Source organism: Solanum verrucosum, unplaced genomic scaffold (genome assembly GCF_900185275.1).
Source record: "Solanum verrucosum unplaced genomic scaffold, falcon-dt-bn FXZP01000072.1, whole genome shotgun sequence".
NCBI lineage: Eukaryota > Viridiplantae > Streptophyta > Magnoliopsida > Solanales > Solanaceae > Solanum > Solanum verrucosum.
Window position 1 is genome coordinate 550,218 of NW_026020208.1, and position 26,923 is coordinate 577,140.

At 34.8% G+C, this 26,923-nt stretch overlaps 4 protein-coding genes across 5 annotated transcripts; 1 reads left to right on the forward strand and 3 right to left on the reverse strand.

Moving 5' to 3' along the window:
* The first annotated feature begins 5,387 nt into the window (after positions 1–5,387).
* LOC125830229 (thaumatin-like protein 1b) lies at positions 5,388–6,855 on the forward strand. Its single transcript, XM_049509436.1, has 2 exons — positions 5,388–6,092; positions 6,583–6,855. The coding sequence occupies exons 1-2, from the start codon at positions 5,500–5,502 to the stop codon at positions 6,722–6,724; spliced, it is 735 nt and encodes a 244-aa protein (XP_049365393.1). The 5' UTR covers positions 5,388–5,499; the 3' UTR covers positions 6,725–6,855.
* Positions 6,856–8,387: 1,532 nt separating this feature from the next.
* On the reverse strand, positions 8,388–11,001 carry LOC125830231 (SWR1 complex subunit 6). The gene is made up of 4 exons (XM_049509438.1): positions 10,804–11,001; positions 10,609–10,711; positions 8,935–9,038; positions 8,388–8,849 (listed from the first exon to the last, which is right to left on the reverse strand). The coding sequence occupies exons 1-4, from the start codon at positions 10,906–10,908 to the stop codon at positions 8,646–8,648; spliced, it is 516 nt and encodes a 171-aa protein (XP_049365395.1). The 5' UTR covers positions 10,909–11,001; the 3' UTR covers positions 8,388–8,645.
* Positions 11,002–12,063: 1,062 nt separating this feature from the next.
* Positions 12,064–18,793, reverse strand: LOC125830237 (calmodulin-lysine N-methyltransferase). 2 transcript variants are annotated; one of them, XM_049509447.1, is made up of 7 exons: positions 18,653–18,793; positions 18,158–18,335; positions 16,828–16,907; positions 14,110–14,170; positions 13,907–14,022; positions 12,998–13,130; positions 12,064–12,612 (listed from the first exon to the last, which is right to left on the reverse strand). In XM_049509447.1, exons 1-7 carry the CDS (start codon positions 18,747–18,749, stop codon positions 12,333–12,335), a joined length of 945 nt encoding a protein of 314 aa, XP_049365404.1. In that variant the 5' UTR covers positions 18,750–18,793; the 3' UTR covers positions 12,064–12,332. The 2 variants fall into 2 exon arrangements, with proteins under 2 accessions (XP_049365404.1, XP_049365403.1); XM_049509446.1 differs by having other exon boundaries at positions 18,158–18,338.
* A 527-nt stretch (positions 18,794–19,320) lies between these two features.
* On the reverse strand, positions 19,321–25,420 carry LOC125830210 (oligopeptide transporter 7-like). Its single transcript, XM_049509413.1, has 5 exons — positions 24,832–25,420; positions 21,834–22,403; positions 20,616–20,871; positions 20,097–20,279; positions 19,321–19,971 (listed from the first exon to the last, which is right to left on the reverse strand). The coding sequence occupies exons 1-5, from the start codon at positions 25,278–25,280 to the stop codon at positions 19,357–19,359; spliced, it is 2,073 nt and encodes a 690-aa protein (XP_049365370.1). The 5' UTR covers positions 25,281–25,420; the 3' UTR covers positions 19,321–19,356.
* Between the last annotated feature and the right edge of the window lie 1,503 nt (positions 25,421–26,923).

Here is a 26,923-nt window from a genome sequence, read left to right on the forward strand (position 1 = left end):
TTTTTGGGTTTCTCATGGTAAATTTCACTTTGGATTAATGTTTTATGTCCATTAATATTTTCCCTCTTTGATGTTCATGCTTCTGCATTTTGAATTCATGGGAAAAGTTGTGAAACTCTAGCAGCTTCAATTTTTTGCTCGTATCTGAGATGTTTCACTTCTTTATTTGTAGTGATTATGTCTTATGTATGCTTTATGTCTCTGTGGGTTTGGGAATGCCCGGTGCTCATCGAGTGACGATATTCTGCCATAGTCCTAGAATAGTCTTTCTGTTGCTTAATCACGGGGAGATACTGGTGATTGATTGAGTTTTGATCTATTCTTTAGTCAATGGATTCTGTTTAGGTTAGGAGATTGCCTTTGGGGGTTATCATTGAGTTGTAAGTTATGCAATTGCTTTCTATTGCTGCTGTACTAGCTTTGGTTTTTCTTGCAGTTAGTTAGAGATAGTACTGAACCTTAGACTCTAAATATGGACTGAAGTTACATGAACATTCTTGGTATTGTTGAATCTTTTGATCTTGCTAAACACGGTAGTGAATAGTGATGTGTCATACTTTGTGGTGTGGTACTGAAGCTTGAATATCTGTGTAAAGTTTACACAAAATGTGTTTTTTTCCAGTTGCCAGCATATAATTAAATGATTGATTTTCTTTACTCAAAGTGAGAACTGAGTAAAGGGACGAGTGTGTGGATCCATCTTAAGGTGGCTGTTTTACAGTGTTGTTGCCTTGGCTATCTCAGGACCGTGAAGACTTTGCTAAGTGTTTCTCTATTTAGGCTGCATATTTGGACTCAATACATATGACCTTGTCTATTTGATGCCTGATATGGAGTATGAATAAAATTAGTGTCTATACTCACTTGTTTTGGAATACAATTGTGATAGGCTCGTTAAACAAATATTTTGAGTGCTAGTAGTTTAATTTCAAAATAAAAATAAAATATTTTTAGTGCTAGTAGTGATGTAGCAAGGAATAGAAACAGAAAATAATAGTGCTAAGGATTAGTAGTTAAACGATGAATTCAGCTATTAAAGTTTTAAACGATGAACCATAAACTTTCTAGATAAACGAAGAACTTGTTAAATGCTTGCCTCCAAATCTCCAATGGGGGATAGTCTTCCTAGTCAAGGGGTAGATGAAGATCTTCTTTCAACCACTAAGTCAGAGGAAAATGTGAAGGTTGGGACTCTTTCCTTCTCGGAACTCTCAAGTTGTCTTTAGTTTATCTTCACTATTAATTTTATCACATCAAATTCTGTCAAGGTTTTGAATGAATATTTGCACCTCACTGATCCTAGTCTCCTCCATACTAGTGTGTTTAGATGACAATCAAATATTGTCGGGTGGTAGGAATGGTGTATGCGAACTCATCATCCCTTGCAGATAACAGTTTGTAAACAGGCAGTGTTGTGCTGATTCATTTTTGTTCTCTGGTCCTAATTCTCCAGAATTTGAGCCAGAGGGTCTACCGGAAACGACCTCTCTACCCCACTAAGGTATGGGTAAGGTCTGAAGTACATCCTACTCTCCTAAATCTCACTTGTGGGATTACACTAGGTTGTTGTTGTTGTTGTCGTCCTAGTTCTCCAAAGTGATGTTCTAACTTAACAACTGAAATGATGTATATTCCATGTTTCTGTTTCTGATTCCAAATTATGTGTTGTAACTAGTAAGTACCATCTTTTTAGCATTGGCATCTAAGTTGCATGAACTCTTCACTTTCGTTGCCGCACTTGTGTTGGATTCTCCAAAAATACACTACTTTTGGAAAATCCGACTCGCACCCATTGACATTTTTGAAGAGTCCAAGCAAACATAGATTGGCATAACTGGTGTTGGTTTCATAATGGAAGTTTTGGTGACAAGTTGAGCTACTAAGAGTAGGCATGATCAAACTTCTAGTAAATAAGAGACTATTAGAGGCAGCCTGACTTTAGTATATAGATCAATTTGTGTGTCAAGCTTCACTCTGAATGCCTTCTTGATTGAGAACCTTGAGACATGGGTCAAGTTGAACTCATTGCCATCATTAGCATTTTTTTTATGACAAGGAAAATCCGCAGTTGCTACCCTTTGTTTGTGCACAGGGTAAAAGCCCCGCTCTTATCCATTAGCATTTTCCTCAGACTGAAGGTCAATCCATTGAATTGTTCGAGTTTGACTCAAGTTTTGACATATACTTATGTGGAGGAATCAATATCAGAAATAGAATCACTGTCTACAATATCAGCTTGGTTGTAGACAGTAGGGATTACAGTAGGATAAGCAAATTTGATTTCTGATTCTGCTCGAGTCAAGGGTTTATCGGAAACCACTTCTCTACCCCTCTCAAAGTTAGGGGTAAGGTTTGCTTACGTTCCACTCCCTTCGTCCCTACTTGTGGAACACACTGCATGTTTTGTTGTAGTTGATTAATGATTCTGCTTTAGATGGAAGCCAAAAGGAAATTTGTGGAGTATATATGCATTAACTATGCAAGGTTTAGGCATTGAAAAGTCAAATCAAATCGACGACTAGTCGCATAATTTGAAAAGTCAAATCAAATCGAAAAAAAAAATTCTGACTAGGTCAGGTTTATTTTGATTTGGTAACAAAAATAAACTGAACCAAATCGATAAATTAAATGTATAGTTTTTAAAAGCTGACTTTTAAAGATTTGATATTGGATTTTCTTTGAAAACATGAGAAATATTTATGTTTCTCTTATTGGATGTGATATTATTTATTTAATAGAATTGTGTAGTGCATTCATTTTTATTTACTGCTTAATTTAATATGTAGTCACTTAAAAATGGAGTGTTATTAAAATTTATCAATCTATTTGTTCTTTGCAAGATATATTGAACTCTTATATAATTGTTGAATTTGAGATGGAGTATTTCAGTAATTTTTAAATTAAATATAGTGTATTGTCTTTTAGGTTTATATTGAGTTGTGTTTGATTATTAAAATTTAGTTAAGTTCAAATGCATGCATTATTGAAAATTATTGTTAGACTAATTACATAGCTATTATGTGTTCAATAGATCATATATTACTCATTTTGTCAATTATTATTATTGATTTGGTAAAAATCGACAGAACCAAATGTACACCTCAACTTTGAAACCCCACTTGAATCTAACACCAAAGGTTCAAATTGCCTTGTAATTTATGACACTGCATTTGAGTTATTTTATGAAAAAATTATTTAAATACACAATTTATTTTATTATATTTTTTAAAAAATTTCTATCATTTGAAAAAAAATTACAAAAATTCCTACTGTCTCCTATTTTCGGATGATGTACACAATGTATCGTTGAGTGATATATCCGAAATCAAGATACAATGTATCATGTATTTGGATTTCCTAAATTTAAGGGATTTTTGTAATTTGGAAAATAGTAGAAATATGATGTAATTAGCTTTTAACATTATGAGATTTGTGTAAAATTTAGTACTTTTTTTATCCAACCCATTTAATTCTACGCGAATTGGGCGAGTTAAATGGGTTTGGACCAAATTTGTTACCTTTATATGCATTATATGTCGCTTAATTCCTACTAAACTTATAATAATAGACACGGAAAGTTTGTTTAAGACATAACTTAGTTCCTATATTACATAGCATACAAGTAAACATAGTTAATTAATTAAACAAAATATTTTTCCAAAGGGTGATTTTTTATTACAAACTAACTTAAAGAAAAGGTAAACTATCAAATTAAAGTTAGCTAGTAATCAAGGACAAATATACAGAGCTTAAGAGTAATTAAGATGAAATTTTTTAGGATTATGGTATTGCTAACAATTATGTTGAGTATTCATCTGAATTAACATAGTGATTTATCTAAAATTACAATTAACAAGGTTTAATATTATGAATAAAAATTTCTCGAGTCTTAACTCGAAAACATTTAATTCAAAGTTCAAGAATATAAATTTTAAAAGGTTTTTGTTATTTCTTAAAATTTAATGAGAAATAAAAATCAGACAAACAAATTGAAACGAAGAGAGTAATAAATAAAATGCATACTTTACTATAATTAATATTCTTGTATAATCTTAACGAACAAGTAAAAGTACACAGAGAGAGTACTAATATAGGAAAAATTACTTGGGTGGGTACTATTTAATAAATAATTACTTTTTTTAACAATATTTTTTAATTTATCACTATTTATAGCAATACATAACAATATTATGATAAATCCGCACTATATATATATATATATATATATATATATATATATATGTTAAAAGTGAACTGTTCATGCAATATAAGTGTATTATAATATATACTAAAAGTGAACTGTTCATGCAATATAAGTGTATTTATAGTATTCTAAAAATATATTATGTTTGTTTGGTAAGAAATCGACACAATATTTATAAGTGTATTAAAATATGTGATAAATATATTACTCAGCAACAAAATTTGTATTATATATGTTATATAAATTATTCTCTGTATTATATATTAAAACTGTATTTTATATGTATTATAAATGTTAAGTAAAAAAGAAAATATTCTTACTATAAATAGTAAATATTTTCTTAATATAACATATTTACTTAACAAAAACAATTGCCGACCTACATTATTATTAGTAATATTTTCCTCCAATGTCCCTCCAAAATACTTTCTATATATATCATCCTTTTTTATTTTCCATAACAAAAATCAATATTTTTTTACTAGTATAAATTTAAATATCATCTTAATATTTCATCATCAAATTGTCCACTTATTTTTTTCATATTATTTTTACGTGCCCACATTGCCTTCTTCACACATTTATATTTTTCCTCATAACACAAAGGATGATGAATACTCAAGTTTCTCTTGCCTTCTTTTTCTTATGTTTCATCATTCTAATTTCAGGTGACATTTTTTTAACTTCTTCTATGTAAAATTTGATGGTATATTGAATTCGTAATCCATAATTTCTTATAATAATTACGATATTCAGTGCTAAAAAAAGTTAAATTGATCAAGTTTATATACTAAATGTCTCTGTGTTTGGATTTGACTATTCAGAGTAGAGCAAATAAATAATATAATAATCTCAAGTCAATGTATAATAATAACGGTATTAACCGTCAAATTTTTATAGATATTTTAGTGAATTTTTATATAGAGAGAGAGGCGGAGTAAGTATCTGAAGATTCCTATTGGATTCTAATAAGTTATTTGTATATATTCAATGAGTTTCTTAAGACAAATACAAAATTTAGATCAAAATTATTAGATTTTGTTTACAAGGTCCAAACAAAAGTTATTTGGGAACTTGATTGATTGATTGAAGATAATCCATATAGTCGATGTCAATTAATTTAAGATTGAGACGTAGTTGATTGATTGACTAATATTTTTCATTTTGTTCTTTTTTTAATAAATGAAACAGAGGCCTTATCAGCAACATTTACACTAGTAAGTCAGTGCAATTATCAAGTATGGCCTGGAATTTTATCAGGTGCAGGCACAGCTCAACTTTCTCCAACAGGATTCATGTTAAACCCCGGCCAGTCCGTTTCGGTTTCCGTGCCAACGGGCTGGTCGGGTCGTTTATGGGGTCGGACTTTCTGTTCCCAAGATTCGTCCACAGGCAAATTTGCCTGTGCAACAGGCGATTGTGGCTCCGGAACAGTGGAATGTTCCGGAGCTGGAGCTGCTCCGCCAGCTACTCTGGCGGAGTTCACCTTGAATGGTGCTGGAGGGCTTGATTTCTACGATGTTAGCCTTGTGGATGGTTATAACTTACCAATGCTTATAACTCCACAAGGCGGAGTTGGAAACTGTTCAACAACCGGTTGTGTTGTTGATCTTAACGGGTCATGCCCGAATGAGCTGAAGAAAATGATGAATAGCTTAAGTAGTGAGTGTGTGGGATGTAAGAGCGCTTGTGAAGCGTTTGGTGATCCAAAATATTGTTGTAGTGGATCATACGCGACTCCTGATACCTGTAAACCAACGGAGTACTCATCGTTCTTCAAGAGGGCATGTCCGCGAGCTTATAGCTATGCTTATGATGATGGCACCAGTACATTTACTTGTGGTTCTGCAGATTATGTTATCACCTTTTGCCCTGTTCCTTCTGATAGGTATGCAACAAACTTGCTTCCTCTGTTTTGGTTAACTTGTTGTGTCTAGAGACATACACAAGATTTTAAGTTTACGAGTTCTGAATTCATTCACATCCCTCCTTACTTATTGGGATTGCGATAGGTTATTTACATGTTGGACTTCCTAAAAGGTAACTTTGAGTTTCATATCTGAACTATCAACTATCATAACTCATGACAATTTAAGCCATGAAAGTCTAGGCCACATTTAACTAACATTGCACTTAGCTATCATGGGTTTCGACCAAGTGTTTACATAATCTTCTACTCGTAAGAAATAAGAAAATTCATGAACTGACCCCACCATCCCCACCTCAAGGAAATTACTAAATCACGAGGCATCCAAGAGTCACAAGACCGACCTTAGAACTCTGTTCAATAAGTTAAACACATTACTCTCAACATTAAATTACTTTTTCTGTTCCTTGATAATTATCATTCGTCTTATAATTTTGGTTTAATGTTGCAGCCCTAAATCACCTGGAGGAGGTGCTGGCGACGGATCGTCGGCCACGAGCCGCGGCGTATTAACCAATAGTCCATCACCATTCTTGACAAGCTTGATAATCACTATTTTAGCAGCAGTTTGGGATATGAAGCAGTTGCATTGATCTTATACACAGGCGTATCTTGAATTTCGGAAGGATGGGTGCACTAAATTTTGATCGGTTTTAGATATTATGTCCAACTTATATAATACTATTAGTTTTAAATTTTAATATACACATTTGATTTAATTATATATGAAATAGTTCCATTGATCTTGACACATGATTTCTGGGCTTTGAGCTACTGTGAAACCCTCTTTACTTTTTCATAGTCCATTTTTTAAATCTATATATCATCATTTATAATAGTGTAACCCCTCCCCATTGAACAAAGAGGATCCGTAGGGCGAGGTCACTCACATATTGGATAATAGTGGTGGAGCCATGATTTTCACCAAGGGATTTCAAAATATGAAAGAAGTAAACACACAAAGAAGCCAAAAGGGGTTCAACATCTACTGTGTATACACAAAAATATAATTTTAACCATGTATAAATAGTGAAATTTTCCACTGAAGGGGGTTCGGCCATACCTAGCTCTGCCCCAACTGGATAGGTGACTCGAAATTATAGTGTTTAGTTTCATTCCTACAGAAAGCATGAAACTATTACAATCTTAGTAGAGAACAGATAAGTAATAAAAATGCTGGTTCATTGATTTGTCTTTATAATCAAGAATGCACTACAATTGAATAAAAAACTTTTCAATCAAAGTGACCTTATATTAGTGAAAGTTATACGCTAAATTGATGTTGATATGTGTAATTAAAGGAGGGTGCATGTTTTATGCGATAATGGGCGCTTGAGAACACAAACATAAAATTTTCACTTTATCACTTGTTCAGGTGCTCAATTGAAACAAACTATAGTTCAAGTGTTTTAATGAAATTTACTAGCAAGGGTAAGGATTGTTTATATAAATCAAAGTTCCAAGAAATCATATCTCCTACCAAGACATTTATCAAGGATGCAGAAGCACATTTGAAAGAAGCTATTTAGGAACAAATATTGATCACTGAATACACGACGAAAAGCTATAGACCACTAGGCCACACTCTTGGGTGCCTACCTACATGATTTGACACTCTATTAAACAATTATTGGCAGCAACATGTAGAGATGCAAGTTTATACCTTGCCTTCTGCAGTAATAAGAGCAAAGAGATAACTGCAGTAAAGAATGAAGCACAAAAAAAGCAAATTATCTGGTAATGGAGACAAATAGAATTGAAATGGCTTCCAGGATGAAAGACAAGCAAAAAGGAAATGACTAACGGTATTAAAGTTTCAACAGACAGACCCCATCTAGCTCCATTTCCCAGTAAAATAATGGAACACTTGACAGCAAAACGAGCAAAGAGCAGTGAAAAACATATTGGGGAAGGCAAGTTAACACAACTGTCAAAAAGGCAAGTAAAAACATGTTTTAAGAACAGAAAAACAAATCTATGAAAAAAGTAAGCTCAAAGCAAAGAGAGCACTTTGACAAGCTTGATCATTAGGAGTGGCATACTCTGAATAGATTGCCTGACCACAAGTCTAGAAGCTTTTATCGCCTCCAGCCAACATGCAGATTTTAGTTACTTGCTTGCATACTATGAAAGTAATGTTCATATAATTCTTGATATTTGTAGCTGCTCGTATAAAAAACTGAAAAGAACGGCCAAATTGCACATAAGATGGCATCTTTTTACTTTTTCGACTAGTCACTTAGGATAACATCTTCATTCAAACATCTATAGATCTGGGCAAAGAAATCACCTATAAAAGCTGAACAAAACATTACCCTAGAAGGAGCTTGAGTAACAACAAATATGCTTCGGAGAAAAAGGACACAGTCCAATATTTCCAAAGAAAGCCAGATTAGTCAGAGTACCTGAATATGTACATAAGCTATATAAACATGAAACTAGCAAATGCTACAGGACATGAGAAAAAAGCTTCAGCATGTCCATCCAATTTATTTAGGTTGCAACTCTCACCAATCAAGCAACAAATTTCAAGCATCGAGTATCATTATGAATGGTCCGGCATTTGATTGAGCAGAAGCGCATCCCACACTGCACACATGTATAGGTCGAGGAGAAACCACAAACTGTGCAGAAATGACGTCGAGCGATGGAACTTGGAGGTCCTACTGCTGCTCTTAAATAGGTTGGCACATGTGGTGGCAAGGACTCTAGGTTTGCCTTCACAAGTAGAACAGTGAGGTTAATTTATGTCATTGAAGCAGAGGAAAAAAAAACATCTACTAGCCTTGGAAAAATCTAATACCTCATTCAAGAGCTCAAGGAATGATTTGGGGGCTCTCTTGTTCTCAAGTGCCTTAGCTTGGCGAGTTTTCCGCTTTGTGCCTTTTGGGTACTTCTTATGAAATACTGGAATTAAAATAAATAAATTGAAGTGAAAAAGTCAGAAAATTTTATAGTTATAATTGGAAGAGAAGAAAGGAATAGGAGCATATACATCCTCCACTAAAGACTGGAAGAAAAGGTATAACAAAAGAAGTTTGATGAAGGGATGAAAAAGATAGAAGGAAACGAAAATAACAAGATAAAGATAGTCAATAGAAAACTTTATTGCCCTTGATTCTGGGCTATTATTTTCTGAATTAAACCTAACAAATAGATCCTAAAAATGAAAATAGTAGAAGAAGGTATATTCTTTTCATTTCTTTCTCTATCTCTTCTTTTTGCTCATGGTCAGGCGGTCACTAGCTTCTGTAAAGAGCTTAACAGTAATGGTTCTTTGGATCGACCATTAAGCCATCAGGCGCAAGAAGAGAATAAAGTCCCACAAATCGTTTGTTTTTCGTTCAACAGCAATGATTTTCTAGATAGACAACTACACTCTCTGACAAAAAGAGCATCAAGTCCCACAAATATATACTTTACTCGTAGCCACTGTATATGTAGTGATGCAGGCTCAACTTCAATGAACATGCAAACAGAAGTGAATTACAGCTATGTGAAGCACTCCTTATTGAACATATGAATCAACTAAAGCCTGTAAATGTACAATCTGTAATACAGAATGCACAAGTCCATGTATTATTCATACCATCCTTTATTGAGCAAACTAATCACCAAAGCCTGTGAAAGTATGATTTCCTGTAGAGTGTTGGTGAAAGATCTATCTTCCTATCTATTATTTGTGAAACATAACGCTGGCATAAATAACAAAAACTGCTTTCTCAGTCCTATATTGCTTAAGCGGAAGGAATATGAACAGCAACAAATCAAAACTATGCCTCAATTTTAAATTAACTGGGGCAGTTATACCAATATTTCATATCTATTTCCCATATTCAAGTCCATTTTAGTGGATGTAGCGCATCCCAACTAATGAATTCAGTATTTAGAGGAATTCACCATACTTAGACTATTTTTACTCCAACTGTTAACCTATCACAACCCTCCTCATTTATCGAAACTTCTCACCAACTATATTAAGGGAAACTCACAAACGAAGAACAAATGCACCTCCAAAGCTAAAACTTGTGAAAGCAGTAACACTGAAATCTAGAATGCACAAGTCCATAATTCTTTATACCGTTCTTTACTAAGCAAACTAATCACCAAATCCTATAGATGTATGATATCCTGCAGAGTGTTGGTGAATATCCATTTCCTATCTATTACTCAAGAAACATAAATATTTCATATCTATTCCGGCTCATTCAAGCCCATTTTAGTGGATGTAGAGCATCCAGACTAATGAAATTAGTATTAAGAGGAATTTACCATATTTAGACTATTTTTACTACAACCATTAAACTATCACGACCCTCCTCCTTGATTGAAACTTCTGACCAACTACATTATGGAAAACTCACAACTGAAGAACAAATTCAACTCCAGAGAAGCTAAAATTTGTTCGAAGCAGTAACATTTTCACATATTTAACACATTTATGAACAAACAAGGAACAGAAAAGAAAAGAAAAAACCTTGATCCTCATCGTCAAGAGAAGCTTCATCATCATCATCAAGTAGTTGAGGTTCCACGACTGCATTATCACTTTCCAAAGCATCAAGCCGCGCTAGCATAGCCTACTCCGACAACGAAAAAAAAAACAACTATAGATCACCAAATTTAGCAGGATATCCAAAATTTGGGTGAAAACATAAGGTATTTAGAGTACCTGTGTTCTATTATCAGAACTGGCAAGAGCAGCAGCCATTTTTGGAGCAACTTTACGAGTTCTCATAGACATTCTCCGCGCTGAATTCGACATTTCTTCATCCATTGCTTCAAAAGTGAGATTCAAAACTACAAAATTAATTTACTACTTTTGGTTTTTTCTTCTTCACTTTCCTGATTCCGGTGACGAAGATGTGAACAGCAGCCGGCGGGAGGATTAGGGGTTAAAAATATTTCGAGTTCCGAACTGAGAGAAACGACAAACTATCCGACTGAGTTTTGTTGAATCCCTGTATTTTCAAAAATCTCAATTCAGACCCCAAACTATACCAAATTGTATTGTTGTACCCCCTAACTTTTTTATTATTATGCTTTATATTTCCCGTCTCAATTTGTTTGTTTTACTTTTCTTTTTAGTCTGTTTCAAAAAAAATAAAATGTCTCTTTCCTTCTTAACAGCTCTTTAACTTCAATTTTCTACGTGACATGTTTTCAACCACCCGATTAAATGACATTTTTATACATTCAACATATTTTAGTGTAAACTACAAGATTTAAAAGTTTTATTTATTTTTTAAAGGCATAATACATAAATATGCCCTTTAACTTTGCCTCATTTTATATTTATGTCCTCCAACTTTGAGTGTGCACAAGTAGACACTTAAACTTGTATAAAATTAAACAAATATACACACACGTCCTATGTGGCATCCTACATGGCTTTGCGTCCTACGTGGTGTCCTATGTGTATTATGCCACATAAGACTCATGTGTATACTTGTTCAACTTTATACAAGTTTAAGTGTCTATTTGTACACACTCAAAGTTGGAGGATATAAATATGAAATAAAGCCAAGTTTAAAGGGTATATTTATGTAAGTATGTCGTTTTTGAACTCCATGCTAAGTAAAACAAGATAAGCAAAATTCAAACGAATGAAATAGTTCATTAAAAGTTAAAACACTCTCATTATCAATTTATCTTCAACTTTAATAGTCCCTTTAAATAAAGAACTAAAATTTTGGTCTAAATTTAGAGACAACAAATTATAAATACAAAATAAATTGATGTGTAGTAAATTTTCAAGGAAAAGGTAGAAATTAAATAGCTTAGTATTTGAAATAATTAAGTCATAATACATAGATATACACTTAAACTTGAAACGTCATGTGTGATAGCCAATAGAACAAGGAAGACATGACAATATTGTGATGAGCAGGTGCTGAGCGTTATCGCAAGCTAATTCCACCACTGTATGTTCCATTTCCGTTAGAGAAATAGTTAGTATCATCAGTTGGTGCTTTGGAGTTTATATTCAAAACACAACCAAATCATTTCTTCTCAACAAAGTGAAAGAACTAAAGTTTTATGGGTTCTGAATATCAAAATTTTGATAAACTGTTACATCAGTAACTTGTCCATAGTGGAATCAGTTCATATTTCATAGTATATAAGCTCTGAGCTAGCTTTTTATAGTTTTGTATGTACAAAACAAGCATACTGGACACAGTAAACCTGCACTTTAAGTCTTCATCGCGTAATTCTGACCAGTAAAGGATAGCAATGATCCATCTCATAATTTGGCCAGGAATCATCACCCTCGACAAACCCCTGATGACGCCTCCAAACTTCTGCATCGTACATTTCATCTGTGCTGAAATGCAAGCCGCTATCTTTAACTTCTCTGAGAAACTTGTCCAGTGAGTTGCCTCTTCTGGGGCTGAAAAGTATGGCTTCAGAAGGACCTTCCTCTTTTAACAGTGATTTGATAGTTCGGATGAGTGCTCCATGGAACTCTATGAAGAAAGTGCTGCAAATGACAAATGAAGTAAAACTACAGAGTAACTTTAGCAGACCAAAAGGAAAAGATCCGTCTTTTGTTCTCTTGCTTGTGTACATGAAAGGCTTAGGTGACAAAGATAAGAAATGAACTCCCATGCCTTATAGGTAGATCCCAACCGGGGGGGGGGGGGTTTCTTTGACCAAATTTGAGCACATAGTACCGTGGAAAGGTTAGGTTGCCAGCATGGTCGTTATACAATTTTGTATAAATCATAGGGATTTATGTTCTCCAAGTTAGCATTCATTAGCCATTGAGAAAACAATGACTCAGAGATACGATGCACTCAATTTACAACCTACAGCAGAATACTCAATGAGGAAAAGAACAGTTTAGTAAGAAACAAGACAACTACCAGTCACTTGCAATGATGACATCAAATGTGTTGGAGATATCAGAGTCTTTTTCCTGACCCCAGTGCAGCATCAATGGCTTCACCTCCGTACCACCAAACGAACCAGAGTTGGCATTCACATTACACTGTATATCTGAATGTTAAGTACATCTGAAGTTAAGAGATATGTGAAGCAATCCAGTTATTGATCACTAACTAAGTTTGGACACCTTGCGCAATGTTTGATAGTAAACTGATTGGGACAACAGTAAAGCTTGGAGATCAATCACTGTTTGTGTAACTAGAAGCAAATAGAGACTGACAACTCCTTTAAACGTTACCGGTAAATTTGATTAACTGCATGATTACCAATCTATATCTTAGACTAGAGAAAAGTATGAAGTATGAATTCAGGATACTGCACAACTAATGGACGGGTGAAAAAGACAAGGTCTTAGCAAAAACTACATTCTTCAACACACTACAGATGAATGACAAACAGCTTAATTACTAGGTTACTATTGGAGTTGACAAGCAAAAACAAGAGGCATGATCAGTAAAGTGGAAAATGAACAAATACACAATTTTTCCTCTTAGATCAAACACAAGTTTATTGCCTGAAATCCTTGAACAAGCACACAGTATAATTGCGAAAATGATCCCTCCAGGCTCCAGCACAAAGATGATTAGGAGGCATGGTTCAGCAATCACCAACCTTTGTGCTTATTTATCCTAACTGATACAGGTTGGTCCCCAGGACATAAAAAAGCAAGGCCTCAACACAATGGATACTAATGAATCCACAAAGTAATGAAAGAAAGAAGTGTAGAAGCAGAGTGCTATTGTCCTTTTACCTTTTTGTACCAGAAATTGACCAAAATCAGTGCAACAAATTACAGTGCTCATCTCCCCACTAAATCAAAAGGATACAATCAACAACTTGGGGATTTCCATCAGATATGAAAACTTCCCGTGCTTCTGTGGTCATTGCAACGATCAATCCAGCTAAGCCATAACCAGATCCAAGCTCAATGACTCTTTTTCCCCTGGAGAAGTCGAAAATTAACTGAAATCAGTTGAAGGTACAACCAAAAATATTATAATCCAATCTGAAATATATCATTTGTTAATACCTGAAAATGCTTGCATGTGACAAGCAGTAGTGGGCAAGGACATCCTCTGACGGCCATTGACCTGCTCAACAAGAAAGTCTATAAATTAGAATGACAAACCAGTAGCAATGATAGCAAACATGACATGGACCATTAAGGCATACTAAATGATATGCACATTCTAGTATATAAAGTCATCTACGGCCCCTTAAAGTTGTCCGCATAATTCACTTAGACACCTGAACTTAGATTTGTACCTGTTGAACACCTCTACTGCTTTGAATTTGAACCATTTAAACATTTATTTGACAATAAGCTAAAAATATAGAGTGTGTGAAATACACACGCGATGACATGGCATTTCAACGAATTAAATAACGACATCTGTTATTTTTTAGTCCAAAAGATTATTAAAAAAGTATTATAAAGTAAATGAAAAGGGATTTATTTTTAAGTTGCAAAATAAAAGAAAAAGAAAAAAGGTTGTAACCCCACCCCTGCTATCCCATCTGAACCCAAAACGTAACCCAGCTTTTCCTCGGAGGTGCTACCCATAACACGACAACCCACCCATGTTATATTGTTTTTAAACATTTTTGGAACTTCCGATCTGCAATAGAGAATCAAAAGAAAAAGCAGAAGGATTGAAAAATTTATGGCTATTTTTGATGGGTTGTGGAGGAATTGGCCATCAAGTTCTCCAACACGTTATTTCTCGTCGATCTCTTAAATAATCAAAGCAAATTGTAACTTTCTTCTTCGTTCCATTTTTGGTACAAGAAAGACGAATTCTATCGGAAAATAAATAAGTTCTTATTAAATTGTCAGAAAAAAAGGAGTTACATCAAAAAAAATTGTCAGATTTATAACTGCTTACATTTACATAAAAAATATATTGATTTAAAGAAACAAATTTCAAGCTTCAATCCTCTACAAATTAAAATGATGAAAATGACGGTTATGATGGCGGCCATGGCGGTGGGCAAGTAATATGAAGGACAATGGGGCAAAAAAAAAAAAAGGAGCAATGATGGAGGTAAAAGAATGGAAATGTCCAGAGGAAAAAAAAGAAAGAAGAAGGATCTACGGCCGGCAGCGGCAAACTGGTGTGATGAGGAACGGATGGAAAAGAGGTGAGGAAGAAGAAAGAGTATTATTTTCCACAAAAATGCCTAATTAAATACCTTCACGCGCCTGTCTGAAGTGAATCACAAACAATATGCCATGTAGGCAAAATATGTTTATACGGTTCAAATTCGGAACGGTAGAGGTGTTCAATAGGTACAGGTCTTAGTTGAAGTGTCTAAGTGAATTATGCGGACAACCTTAAGGGGCCGTAGATGACTTGAGCCTAAATACTCCGTGAAGATCCAGTTGTTCACGAAAAAACTTTATTCCAGAACAGAAGAAATTAGTCTTTTAGACCGGAGTTAAAAAATCTTAATCTATGCTATTAACAAGAGGACAATTCCAATCATCAAAAGGGACAATATATAGCCATGACTAAGTAGCTCACAGCATCAAATTGCAGTCGATGGAATACTTCATCGCCATGTAGAAGTATGTAAAGTGATGAGGTTCTTAGTTTTCAGAAGATTGCTTATTATCACAATGTTTGCTTTTGTCTTTTATCTTCTATAGTTGCAAATAACATCTATTTTTTGAGAAAAGGTATACTATTTTCAGTCTCATCATATTCAATTCAAAAACTAGCCAACTCCAATTTCCTCTTCTTCAATTCACTGGGGGATTCAAAGGGGTAAGCAATAAGAAATAGCATTTCCTATAATATATAGGATCTTTCTGTCTGAACTTCTGGAAAGAATGTTATGTTCAGATGGCACCTAAAACAGAAGCCAAGAGTGTGGGGTATATTAGAAAAGTTAACTCTACACTTAGTGAACTCAAACAAAAAACTTCAATAACAATTTTAGTATTTATTGTTTCTTCATTTCACATTTATATTCAGATTTCTTCTGTTAATGGAGAAAAGGTACCTACATTGACCAAAACATGTTCTCCTACAAAAAAGGTCCTCACTTACAGTGTAATCCCTCACCAAATGCTTTTTCGATTCTCAACGTCAAAAATACCAGTCAGCATTTGGACTGTGGTTTACTTTAGCTAAGCAGTGAGTTTGACATCGCTACAATTCACGCAGGCAATAAATACCCGTCCAACACTGACTACAAGGATATTCATGTAGCTATCTAAGAAAATAAGATGCAACAATTTCCATATTCAACTTAGAAATTATTTTTCAGATAATGGCGGTGCTCAGGGAATCTTGCACGCACCTCGACTAATTCACGGGTACCAACTAGCTCCCACCAACACAAGTACCGGGTAAGTCTGCCCACGAAGGCTTAGGCAGATGGGAAGAAATCACCTACTGTTGTTTCTCCTGTTAGGAATTTCAACAACCTACTGCCCACAAAGGCTTAGGCAGACCTCCAAAGTTTGCACTTACTTAATTGACCACTAAGCCACACCCTCAATGCAACTCAATTAACAACATTATACTAAACTGGTCTGTGAGTCTGATAGATAGACATCAACTTTTATTTCTTTGGTGCTTAATGGAGAGGAATCAAGAAATAATCAGATGAAGGGGTTAAGGATAAAGCAGCTCATTTTAGAGCAGAACCAGGACAAAGTACAGACTTTTCTTGGTAAGGAAAGATATACATACTTTTCCACGAAAGAAAAAAAAAATGGAAGAATGCAAAAATTACTTACAAACAAGTCCAGTGTTGTCAATATCATATCTATTGCAGACCTCAAAGTCATTAAGATGTGCCATATCATCTGCTCTCTGACTGCATTAAAGTCAAGCCATTAGAGATGATCAGGGAACACCATCAACCAGTTCATTCTGACGAAAGAATTATTCCCCATATTCCGTTAAATTCCTACTATCCAGGGCCAAAAGATGAAAATACCAAGCAATGCAGGGGGGAATTACAAAAAAAAAAAAGAACTCCCTCCATTTCATTTGTTTGTCTTACTTTCCTTTTTAGTCCATTTTAAAAAGACCGTCTCTTTTTTTGGCGGTTCACTAGTTTTAACTTTTCACGCGACATGTTTAAGACCACAGGATTAAAGAGCATTTTGGCACATTCTACATACATTTAGTTTACGGCCACAAGATTTAAAAGTCTTCTTTTCTTCCTTAAATTCCATGTCAAGTCAAACCCAAACAAACAAATTGAAACGGAAGGAGTAATTGAAAATAAAGAATAGGGGAAACACTAAGCAAATCCATCAATCAAAATAAGGATGTCAAATTGGGACTAACCCAACCTCAAAAGTTACCTCATGAGGTGAGGATTGGTCGAAATCAAATAGGAAGACCAAATCCTCCATCCCACTGCCGATATGAGACTTAACTGGTCACAAAGTGTGAGTTTTTCTTTTTTTCATGGATAATCATTTTCTCGAGGTGCATGCTACCTCCTACCAACATCGATATCTAGTAACTTTGTCCACCAAATGTTGGACAAATGGAAAGAAACCACCTAGTGTTTTTTTGTCTCCGCTTGAATTTGAAGTTGAGGCCTCATAGTTCTCAATCCACTTCATTGATCACTAGGCCAGACCTTGGGGTGCCATGACGAGTGAGTATTACCCAAGACCATATACCATGTAAGGACTCAACAAAGGTAAGAATTTGATCACTGCTGCACAGACTTTTATAGTGTGACAACATGTGGGTGCCTCTGTGTGATTCAAGTCAAGGTAATGGATGCCCACCCACTACCCTCATACTACATCCACCCATAAGCAGGGGTGGAGCCAAGATGGTTGAAGGGGTTCATCCGAACCCCATTCGATGAAATATAAAATATTACATTTTATATATATGGTTGAAATCATTTTTATACACATATAAGTAGATGTTGAATCCCCTGTTTCTTTGTGTTCTATTTTTATTATATCTTGAACCTACATAGTGAAAAACCTAGCTCCGCCACAGCCCATAAGTGAAGTGAAAAAGAGGAAAATGAACTTTATCTTACCATACTCAAAAAAGAAGAGGAAAATCAACTTAGGCATAATGGAAACTCACTGTAGAATAAGTTGGGAAGCATTAGAAACTGGCAATGTATAGCATAACGTAGCATTCCGCGAGCTATCCATCGGATTCACATTTTCTTCAACACAGTCTTTCATCAGATGAAATGGTATCAAATTGAACCCATGAGTTGCCTTTCTAGATATTCTCTGAATATCCATTTCAGATTTATCTTCTGAAACACAACAATTCAATCCAAATTATTCAAACCCAGAAAATCAATTGAGCAAAAAAAAATAGTCTTTTTTGTAACAGAAAAATACTTAACAATGCCTATATCTGCAAAAAAAACCTCAACCCCGAAGGTAAAGCTACTTAACAGAACCAATGGGTTTGTTTCCTTGATATTCACTGAATACCCATTTCAGATTTATCTTCTTAGACACAACAATTCAATCCATATGTTCAAAAATCTCAAAAAACTGATTATGTGGGCATGTGTGTGTAGACGGATATATGTTTGAATGTACGTGAAAAAAAAAATTAGACCTGAATTGGATGAAGAGTGACAAATAAGATTACGACGAAGGATTTTCCATCGAAGAGACGATGCATTTGTTGTTGATTTTCCGCTATTTGCTTCCATTTTTGCACTTTCTTGAGCTCACTTTTCACTTTTGTGTTAATAGGGAGTGTGCCTGAATCGTGATGTATATGAGTACCAATACGACGTAGTTTAATCTGTATCTAGCACTCACTGATTTAAAATTCAGTTTAATTTTTTTAATATATAAAGAAATTTTACATTATGAGATAACCGTAGTGCAAATACACGTAACTATTATAACCACCATAGATTGTGATAGAATTGCAAGTTTACCTCCATCTATAACCAAAAGTTTTGGGATTACCTTCATGGAAATGAAGTCACTTTTGCGTCTAAATGGACAATGCATACAAAGGACATGAATGTAGTCAACACGAGGTGATGACTTGCGCTTATTTGGAATTCCTCTTTAAAAAGGTTAATAATTGTAACAGTGAGAAAAAACGCGAAGCAATCTGAGGTCTGTAATAGTCAAATAATACCATCTCCATCAATTTTGTAATGAAAATGAAAGGATGAAAAGTTGCACAATCCTCACAATAATGAATTTCAAAAAAAAATAAAAATGCAAGGACTACTAATCTACATCCATTTACAAACATATACACCAAAAGAATAATTCCAGACATATCATTTCAATGATCACTTAAAAAACTGGGCATCCTTTAACCACAATCCCTTCAGCAGTTGGACATTTAGCCAGTGGGCATCGATCTGCATCACTTCCCCACCAGTTAAGCCTAACATGCTCCATTCCCAAGCATAAATACAACAACACCCCCATGAATGCTAATCCAGCATCTAACGCACCAGATAAAACATAATTGTGACGACTCCATAATTTCTGATTGTATCTATAAACAACAAATCCAGAGAGAAAAGCTATGATGATCCAACTGTTGTAGTTGACAGAAGTAGCTGGTGGCATATTCATTATCCCAGCTAATAGTACAGGCACTGTGATTAACCTGATCCACTGCTGGCTAGGGAAAGTCTTGTGCGCGATCCAAACAATGACAGGAGCTATAGCTCCAAATAAGAAAGCCCAGTTAAGGGCGGAGTAATGGCCAAGGTTTCCAAAAATTCTTTGCGGCCCAATCAAACCCCAGATGACTGAGGCATCATAAAATACATGATCGCCTGGGCAGGTCCAAGGGCTTCCAGGAGGAATCAAAGCCCTGTCACAAATATCCGGGACAGTGTCTATGAGCCACCATGCTGTTCCGAGATGCACTAAAGCTGATATCAACGTTCCAGCAACCTGATTAAAGAGTTCAAAGCACAAAGATTACAGCTTGTAGGACTATTCATTCAACTAGGCAACGAGATAGTTTCACGTGCCAACATGTATAGATTTACAGATGCAGAAGGAAAAGAAAAGCCAACCTGAGCCATAAACATTGCTCTAGGAGGAATCTTCATGTAATGCCCAAGCTTTAAGTCTTGTAAAAAGGTTAATCCCTGCTTCATGCTGATGTAGCCGTACACCTTAAAGCACATGTTAGCTACTGGATAACCGGGGTACAAGTAGCCAATTATGTACTCCGTTATCACATTCAACCCAGGAGTCTGCGCAAAGAGACAATGGAATGTTAGAACAACAAAGAATTGTGTGTGGCGTTTGAATAGAAGATAGCTTATATATCCTCATCTAAGACTGCATTATGCAAAATTCCGATGCTCTCATCTAGAGTATGCAAAATACAAAATCAACTAGAATGCAGAAGACAGATACCAAGGTAATACCTGAAAAAATATGCCAGTTTTATTACTTACGTAAGTACTAGTCTCAGCTAATGTATGGCAACATATCAGTATTCCTAATGGAATAAACCATTGGGTAGGATGCGATCAACAAAAGCTATGGATGATTGCAAAGCTGTGAAACAGAATATAGCACATTACTTGGTTTGTGGTGGCAGTGATAACTCCAACCGGAAGGGTGAAAAAGAAAGCAAGACCGCATGCCAGCAAGACGCCCCACCATGGTAATTGGAGCTGTGTTTTGTAATATTCACATATAAACACAGTAGCGGCAATATTTACAAGAAGAATGCTTAAGAACCACCATTCAGGAACTTGCTTGTATTTTCTCATGAGCTTCGTGTGAATATCCATTTTCTTCTCTTGGAAAGCGGACTTGCTCAGCTGCCACAGGTCTCTACATATCAAAAGCCAATGAGTTGATTATTTGCTGCCACGTGCACTAAAGATAAAACTAGCTCAATACTCAAATAAGGAACACAGATAGTATAACAACGCAAAGTTCCACTAATCTTTGTTTTCTCCACATTAGGAACACGGAGAAGTTTTTGCCTTTGTACTTCCCTCAAAAAGATGCGGATAGAAAGAAATCATTTAGTAAAGAATTCCGGGAATCTCTTTTTCTAATCACATAAAAAGACCTATTACAAATTTCTGAGCATTCATGTGTTGAAAGCTATTTTTAGCAAGTTTTTGTTTTACTAGTGTATCCTAATAGCACTTATCTTTTTTTTTCCTACCCCTATTAGTTTTCACTTCTTTCTGGTGACCCACTTCACTTTTAATGTGACACCATAGTGCTGGTAAGATTTGCATGGAGTATCAGATCTACAGAAATGGTGAAACTTATCATACTTACACAATTCAATCCATCAGCAAGAGTCTTTGAATATCACGTGGTCTAACATTTATACCTATCAACTCAACTTTTGCCTTGGACAAAGTCTTTTTCCAGTAGAAAGCACACAGATCGCTTGCAAATCACTTTTTGATTGGTATGTCACTTATAAATTATTTGACCCTCTCTGATTCTTTCTGATTTAAATGTTTTACCATAGAATCACTATATCGCGAATATTATCTTTGGGGAAATTTGTAACCATTTCAGTTGTTTAGTGTAAAACAACCTACATACTAAGCTATTCCTGTAACATTACAAAAATGGATCCTTTTAATCTTTAGTGACAGGTTAGATGTGAAGCAAGTTGCACCAAAAACACATTAAAGCATTGTAGAAATTCAGAATAAGAGACTCAGATATATAGAATAGTATATAGACAAAGAGATACAGATACAGAGATGCACATAAATAGGCATCAAACCTGTAAGTATTATCAATTGTCCAAGATTGCAACTTACCGTCCATGGAAGAGGAAGACATGAACGACTGTGGCACTGAGGCAAGCAAAGCTAAATGCGTAAGTCATTGAAAAGAAAGTGCTGAGGTAGAGAGGGCCCTCGTGTTCATATGCATTGAAATCAATATGGAAATTTTGATCGACAATGGCTGAAATATTGTATGTTTGACCATCTGATGTGAAGAGGCCGTCTGAGAATATTGGAAAGGTTTTGGCTTTGTACACATTGGACCAGTACATAATAGGTGTAACAACATACATAATGAGAAAATATCCAGCAGCAATGTTTGCAGTGGCGAACCATGGACTAGCTAGTGGGCTTCCCAGATAGGAGGATATACTAGACCAATCGAGTCCAATGGCACCCATTCCAAGACCATGAAGCCCAGAACCCAACTGTTGGGCAAGGACAGAAGCTGGGAATATCCAGCATAGCCATGAAAGGGAACTTAGCATCGGGAAAAGGTAACCTGGAAAGACATAGTAAGCAAAGCTACATAAAAAGGCAATGAGGAAGAACTGGTTTCGTGTCAATTCGTACTTGGCTCTTTCTTCGTTTTCATGAAGGGCCCTGCCATTTAGAAATGAAAACCACAATAAGCATAGTAATCATAACAACCACCAAACAGCAGTTATTTGTTTACAATTCTCTCCTAAATACCACACATTTCAACTACTTGACCTTAAAAATTTATTCGAGTTCCTCCACCACTCCACCATCCAGTATATGGAAAGTTTGAATTACATAGAGAGTGAGCGGGATATTGTTGATCCTCCTGTAATTGGAGGGGGGGGGGGGGGATATATGAAAATTATTTTCTTTGGTTCCTAAATGAAACATATTTTTTTATAAAAGAAAATGACTAAATGAGTATATATTAAGGGGTCGTTTGGTAGAGTGTATTAGGAAAAATAACGCATGCATTAGCATTGTGTATTACTAGTACCTTGTTTGGTACCCTTTTCCAACCTATGTATAACTAATGCAAGCATTAGTTATACACTCTATTGTGTATTAAGGTGTGTATTGCTAATACCATGGATTTCTAGGTATTAGCAATGCAATGGTTTTAATGCATGCATTAGATTAACTAATGACAAAACTACCCTCTAATAATAATAATAATAATAATAATAATAATAATAATTATAATAATAATAATAATAATAATAATAATTATAATTATAATAATTATAATTATAATAATAATAATAATTATTATTATTATTATTATTATTATTATTGTTTTTGTAAAAGAATGTGGGGGTATTTTTGTAAACAAATTTTTTTTAATAGTCTTTATACAAGGCTTGTTATTTTCAATACATCAAACCAAACAATGTATAAGCAATAATGCAAGCATTACATAACTAATGCAAGCATTACTAATGCAAGCATTACTAATGCATCATATTCAGCATTATTCTTATACACTCTACCAAACGACCCCTAAGACTAATAATATTAGTAGCAAACCAGAAGCATGAAATTTCTTGAGTACTACATATTGATGTCTTTGGTTGGAGCAAGTAATTTTCACAGCTGAAGGAAGTCCTTTTTTTCCCCTTGTGACCAGAAAAAAAGGATACTTTTTTTAGTCATTTAACACTCTATGAAAAATGTTAAATAGAGTGTATTAGTAATGTTTGTATTAGCAAATAGCAATGCATGTATTAGTTATGCTTGCATTAATTATACATAGATTATTATTATGCATTGTTTGGTTTGATGCATTAAATATAACATGCATAAAAAATAATTTACAAAGATACCCTCCACTATTATAATGAAAAAGGTGTAAAAATGGATTTAAGGGGCAGTTGAATCTTTAATTGAGCTAATACATGCATTAATACTATTATATTGCTAATACCTAGAAAATCATGGTATTAGTAATACACACCATAATACACAATAGAGTGTATAGCTAATACAACATAGACACCTTAGGTACGGAGTCGCTTTTGTTAGGAGCGCTTTACCCCCAATGTGGGACTTTTCGGCACGAATCCGAATTTAGTCGGGCTCTAATACGGGTACAAGACACCGGCTGGAAAACCGAAAAAAAAAAAACTAATGCAAGCATTAATTACACATAGATTAGAAAAGAGTACCAAACAAGATGCTAATAATACGGAAGGCTAATACATTTCTACCAAACGACCCTTATGTTCTCATGAAAAACATTTCTTTTTTAAAAAGATTCTGCAGTATCAAATACACAAATGAAAGACACTGTAGTAGAATCTCTTCCCACAAAAAACGTGTTAAGGATAGAGGTGGCAAAAATGGTTAAAATTTACTGTTATCCATCCCACAAGACACCTTTTAAATGGGATGTGTATTATTTTTAAGAGTGGATCAAATATGTATCTACTTATATTATCAATTATAAAATATGAAATATTTTATACCTTCGTACTATCCGGCAACTGCAATCCATGTAAGCAGGGGCGGAGGCAACATATAATGAGGGGTTCATCCGAACCCCCTCGGTGAAAAATATTACTATTTATACATGGTTAAAATTATTTTTTAGGTATGTATAATAGATATTGAACCTCCTTCCACTAGCTCGTGTGTTTACTTCTCATATTTTGAATCTGTTATTAAAATTTCTGACTCTGCCACTGCATGTAAGGGTGTAGGAACTTAAAAGAAATACAAAAATGTTTTATAAATTTTACATGCTTGATGACTTAAATTTTTCAAATAGTAAAAAATGTCTCATTCCTAAATTAAAAATAAAAATAAAAATCAAAAACTATCTTTTAACCTTATCATTCGAAGCAGCTCTCCAATACTGACTCAAGAATCAACCCGACCCCACTCATGACATGGGACCCAAACTCTCAACCCCAACCCGCCTATATTCAACCCGACCCACCCGTAGACAAGGATTACACTATCTAAATGTTCTGCCACGTGGCAGAAGCCCAGCTAATATCACAAAAGATAAGGAAATCTATATGATAGCTTTCAGTGGATTGTTATGTACCTGAAAAGAGAAACTTGGACAAGATTGTGGGGCCACCACATGGCAGCGGGCTCCACCAAATACCTCCGAAAAAGCCCGGCCCATCCAAAGCCCAATACTTGCGTCGTCAGAACAACGATCAACGAAACCCAGAAAGTCAACGTCCTCTTGTAGAAAACCTTGACCGCACTGACGATATGAATCGCATACGGATTCCCGGCGCCGGAGTTCGCGAAAATCGTTATCAATACATGTTCTTTTACATTAAACGGTCCTGGATTCATCGTGAATTCGAATTTTCTCCCTTTGAAGAACACTCGATTTGGGATCGCCATAGCCATGAGATGACCTAATGGAACCACCGCGATTTGAGCTGAGATTGAGCTGATTGAGAGAGGCTCACGGCGGAACCAGAAGAATTGATTGAGAAATGAGAGGAGAATACAAGCTAGGGTTCCGAGTATCCACATTCGGAATGTAACGACCGGAAGAGTTGAGTTGTCGGTGACCGGAACTGTAAGAGCCACTTGCTCGATTGGTGAATTTTCAGATTGAGAACTGCTCGAAACACCATCGCTGTTTTTTGAAGATATCTCCTTCTGCTTCTGCTTATCAACTGCAACATAGGTAAGTAAAAATGGAGCTCGATATACTAAGCTTTCGCTTCGGAAAAAAGTCAAACCACACAATATGAATGCAGCATTCATCAATGGATTCAACTGAATCATTCTCAAAAAATATTTTTGAATCTACAATTTCAAAAAGTGTAATAGATTCATAATCATAAAACTTAAACCCTAAATCCTAAACCCGCCTATAGACAGGGCTAGAACTTTAGAACAAGTTCTGCCGAACTCAATAACTTTGATCAAAATCACATATTTGTGTTAACAAAATCCTTCTTTCTAGAATCCAAAACTCAAAAATTTGATTTGTCTCTCTACGGATTCAACAGCTTTATTCAAAATCACATATTTGTGTTAAAAAATTTATTCAAAAACCCAATAAGTTACATTTTCTCGAATTCATAAACTCAAAATTCTGAATCTATCTCTCTTTCTATTCAACGAAGTCATAGAATTTGTGAAAATGCTTACTAAGTGGAGCAGAGATTTCTTCATGTGTTTCTTCAGTCTCAATCATCTTTCTCCTCTTTCACACCGTATATTCTTCGTATTAGATTGAGACTTTCATTTGAGCCTCAGAACGTTTCCAATCTATCAAATATGAGTTCAGTTGTCGAATTTATGTTCTAAGTTCGTACAGAATCTACCAATAGAATATATCTATATTGTTGGAAATGGGAAATATGTAAACTGTAGATTTGTTTGAAGAGTCAGCAATGGCGTGATTTATTATGTGAATAATGTCTTTATACTCCAGACACTTTTAATTGTTAGGTTGCGTTTTTCGAAGGTTATTTTAACTAATTTTTAAAGTTAAATTAGATTATAATAATTTGATAATTTAAACAAAAATTTAGATATTAAAAAACTATACAAAAAGTATTATAAATGGCAATTTTTTGCATATCAATGTGATAAAAAAATACATCGTAAAATGTTAGTTAAAGTTTTTATCGTTTTGCATATCAATATGATGAAAAAATACATCATAAAATATTAGTTAAAATTCTTATCGTTTTATCGTTTGAAAAAAAATCATGATAATTAAAAATAGACAAAAGGAGTATTAGTCAACTAGCGAATAAAGTATAGTAGACGTAATAACCAATGAAAATGAACCTGGGCTACATGCTGGGGCATATACATTTTGGTGCTCTTTTAACATATGTTTGACATTTTTTTAAGCAGGAACTTTCAACGCACCCCTAAATCGTTATGATTTCGTGTCGAATTTGATCTCCATTTTCGAATTTTTTGTTCGATGAGATCTCAAGTCTAATTAAGACTAGGCATCGGATCGGGTTGTACTGGTACCGTTCTGATCCGATAGTATTTGGGACGGAATGGGATACGTTGAATCGGTACTCGGAACGAAACGGTATCATGATTTGGTATTGGTATCGGTTCATCCTAGTTTCGGTCCGATAAATCATTTTTAATTAAAATTAAAAATAGTATTTGTGTCATTGTTTTATACTTTTATTAGC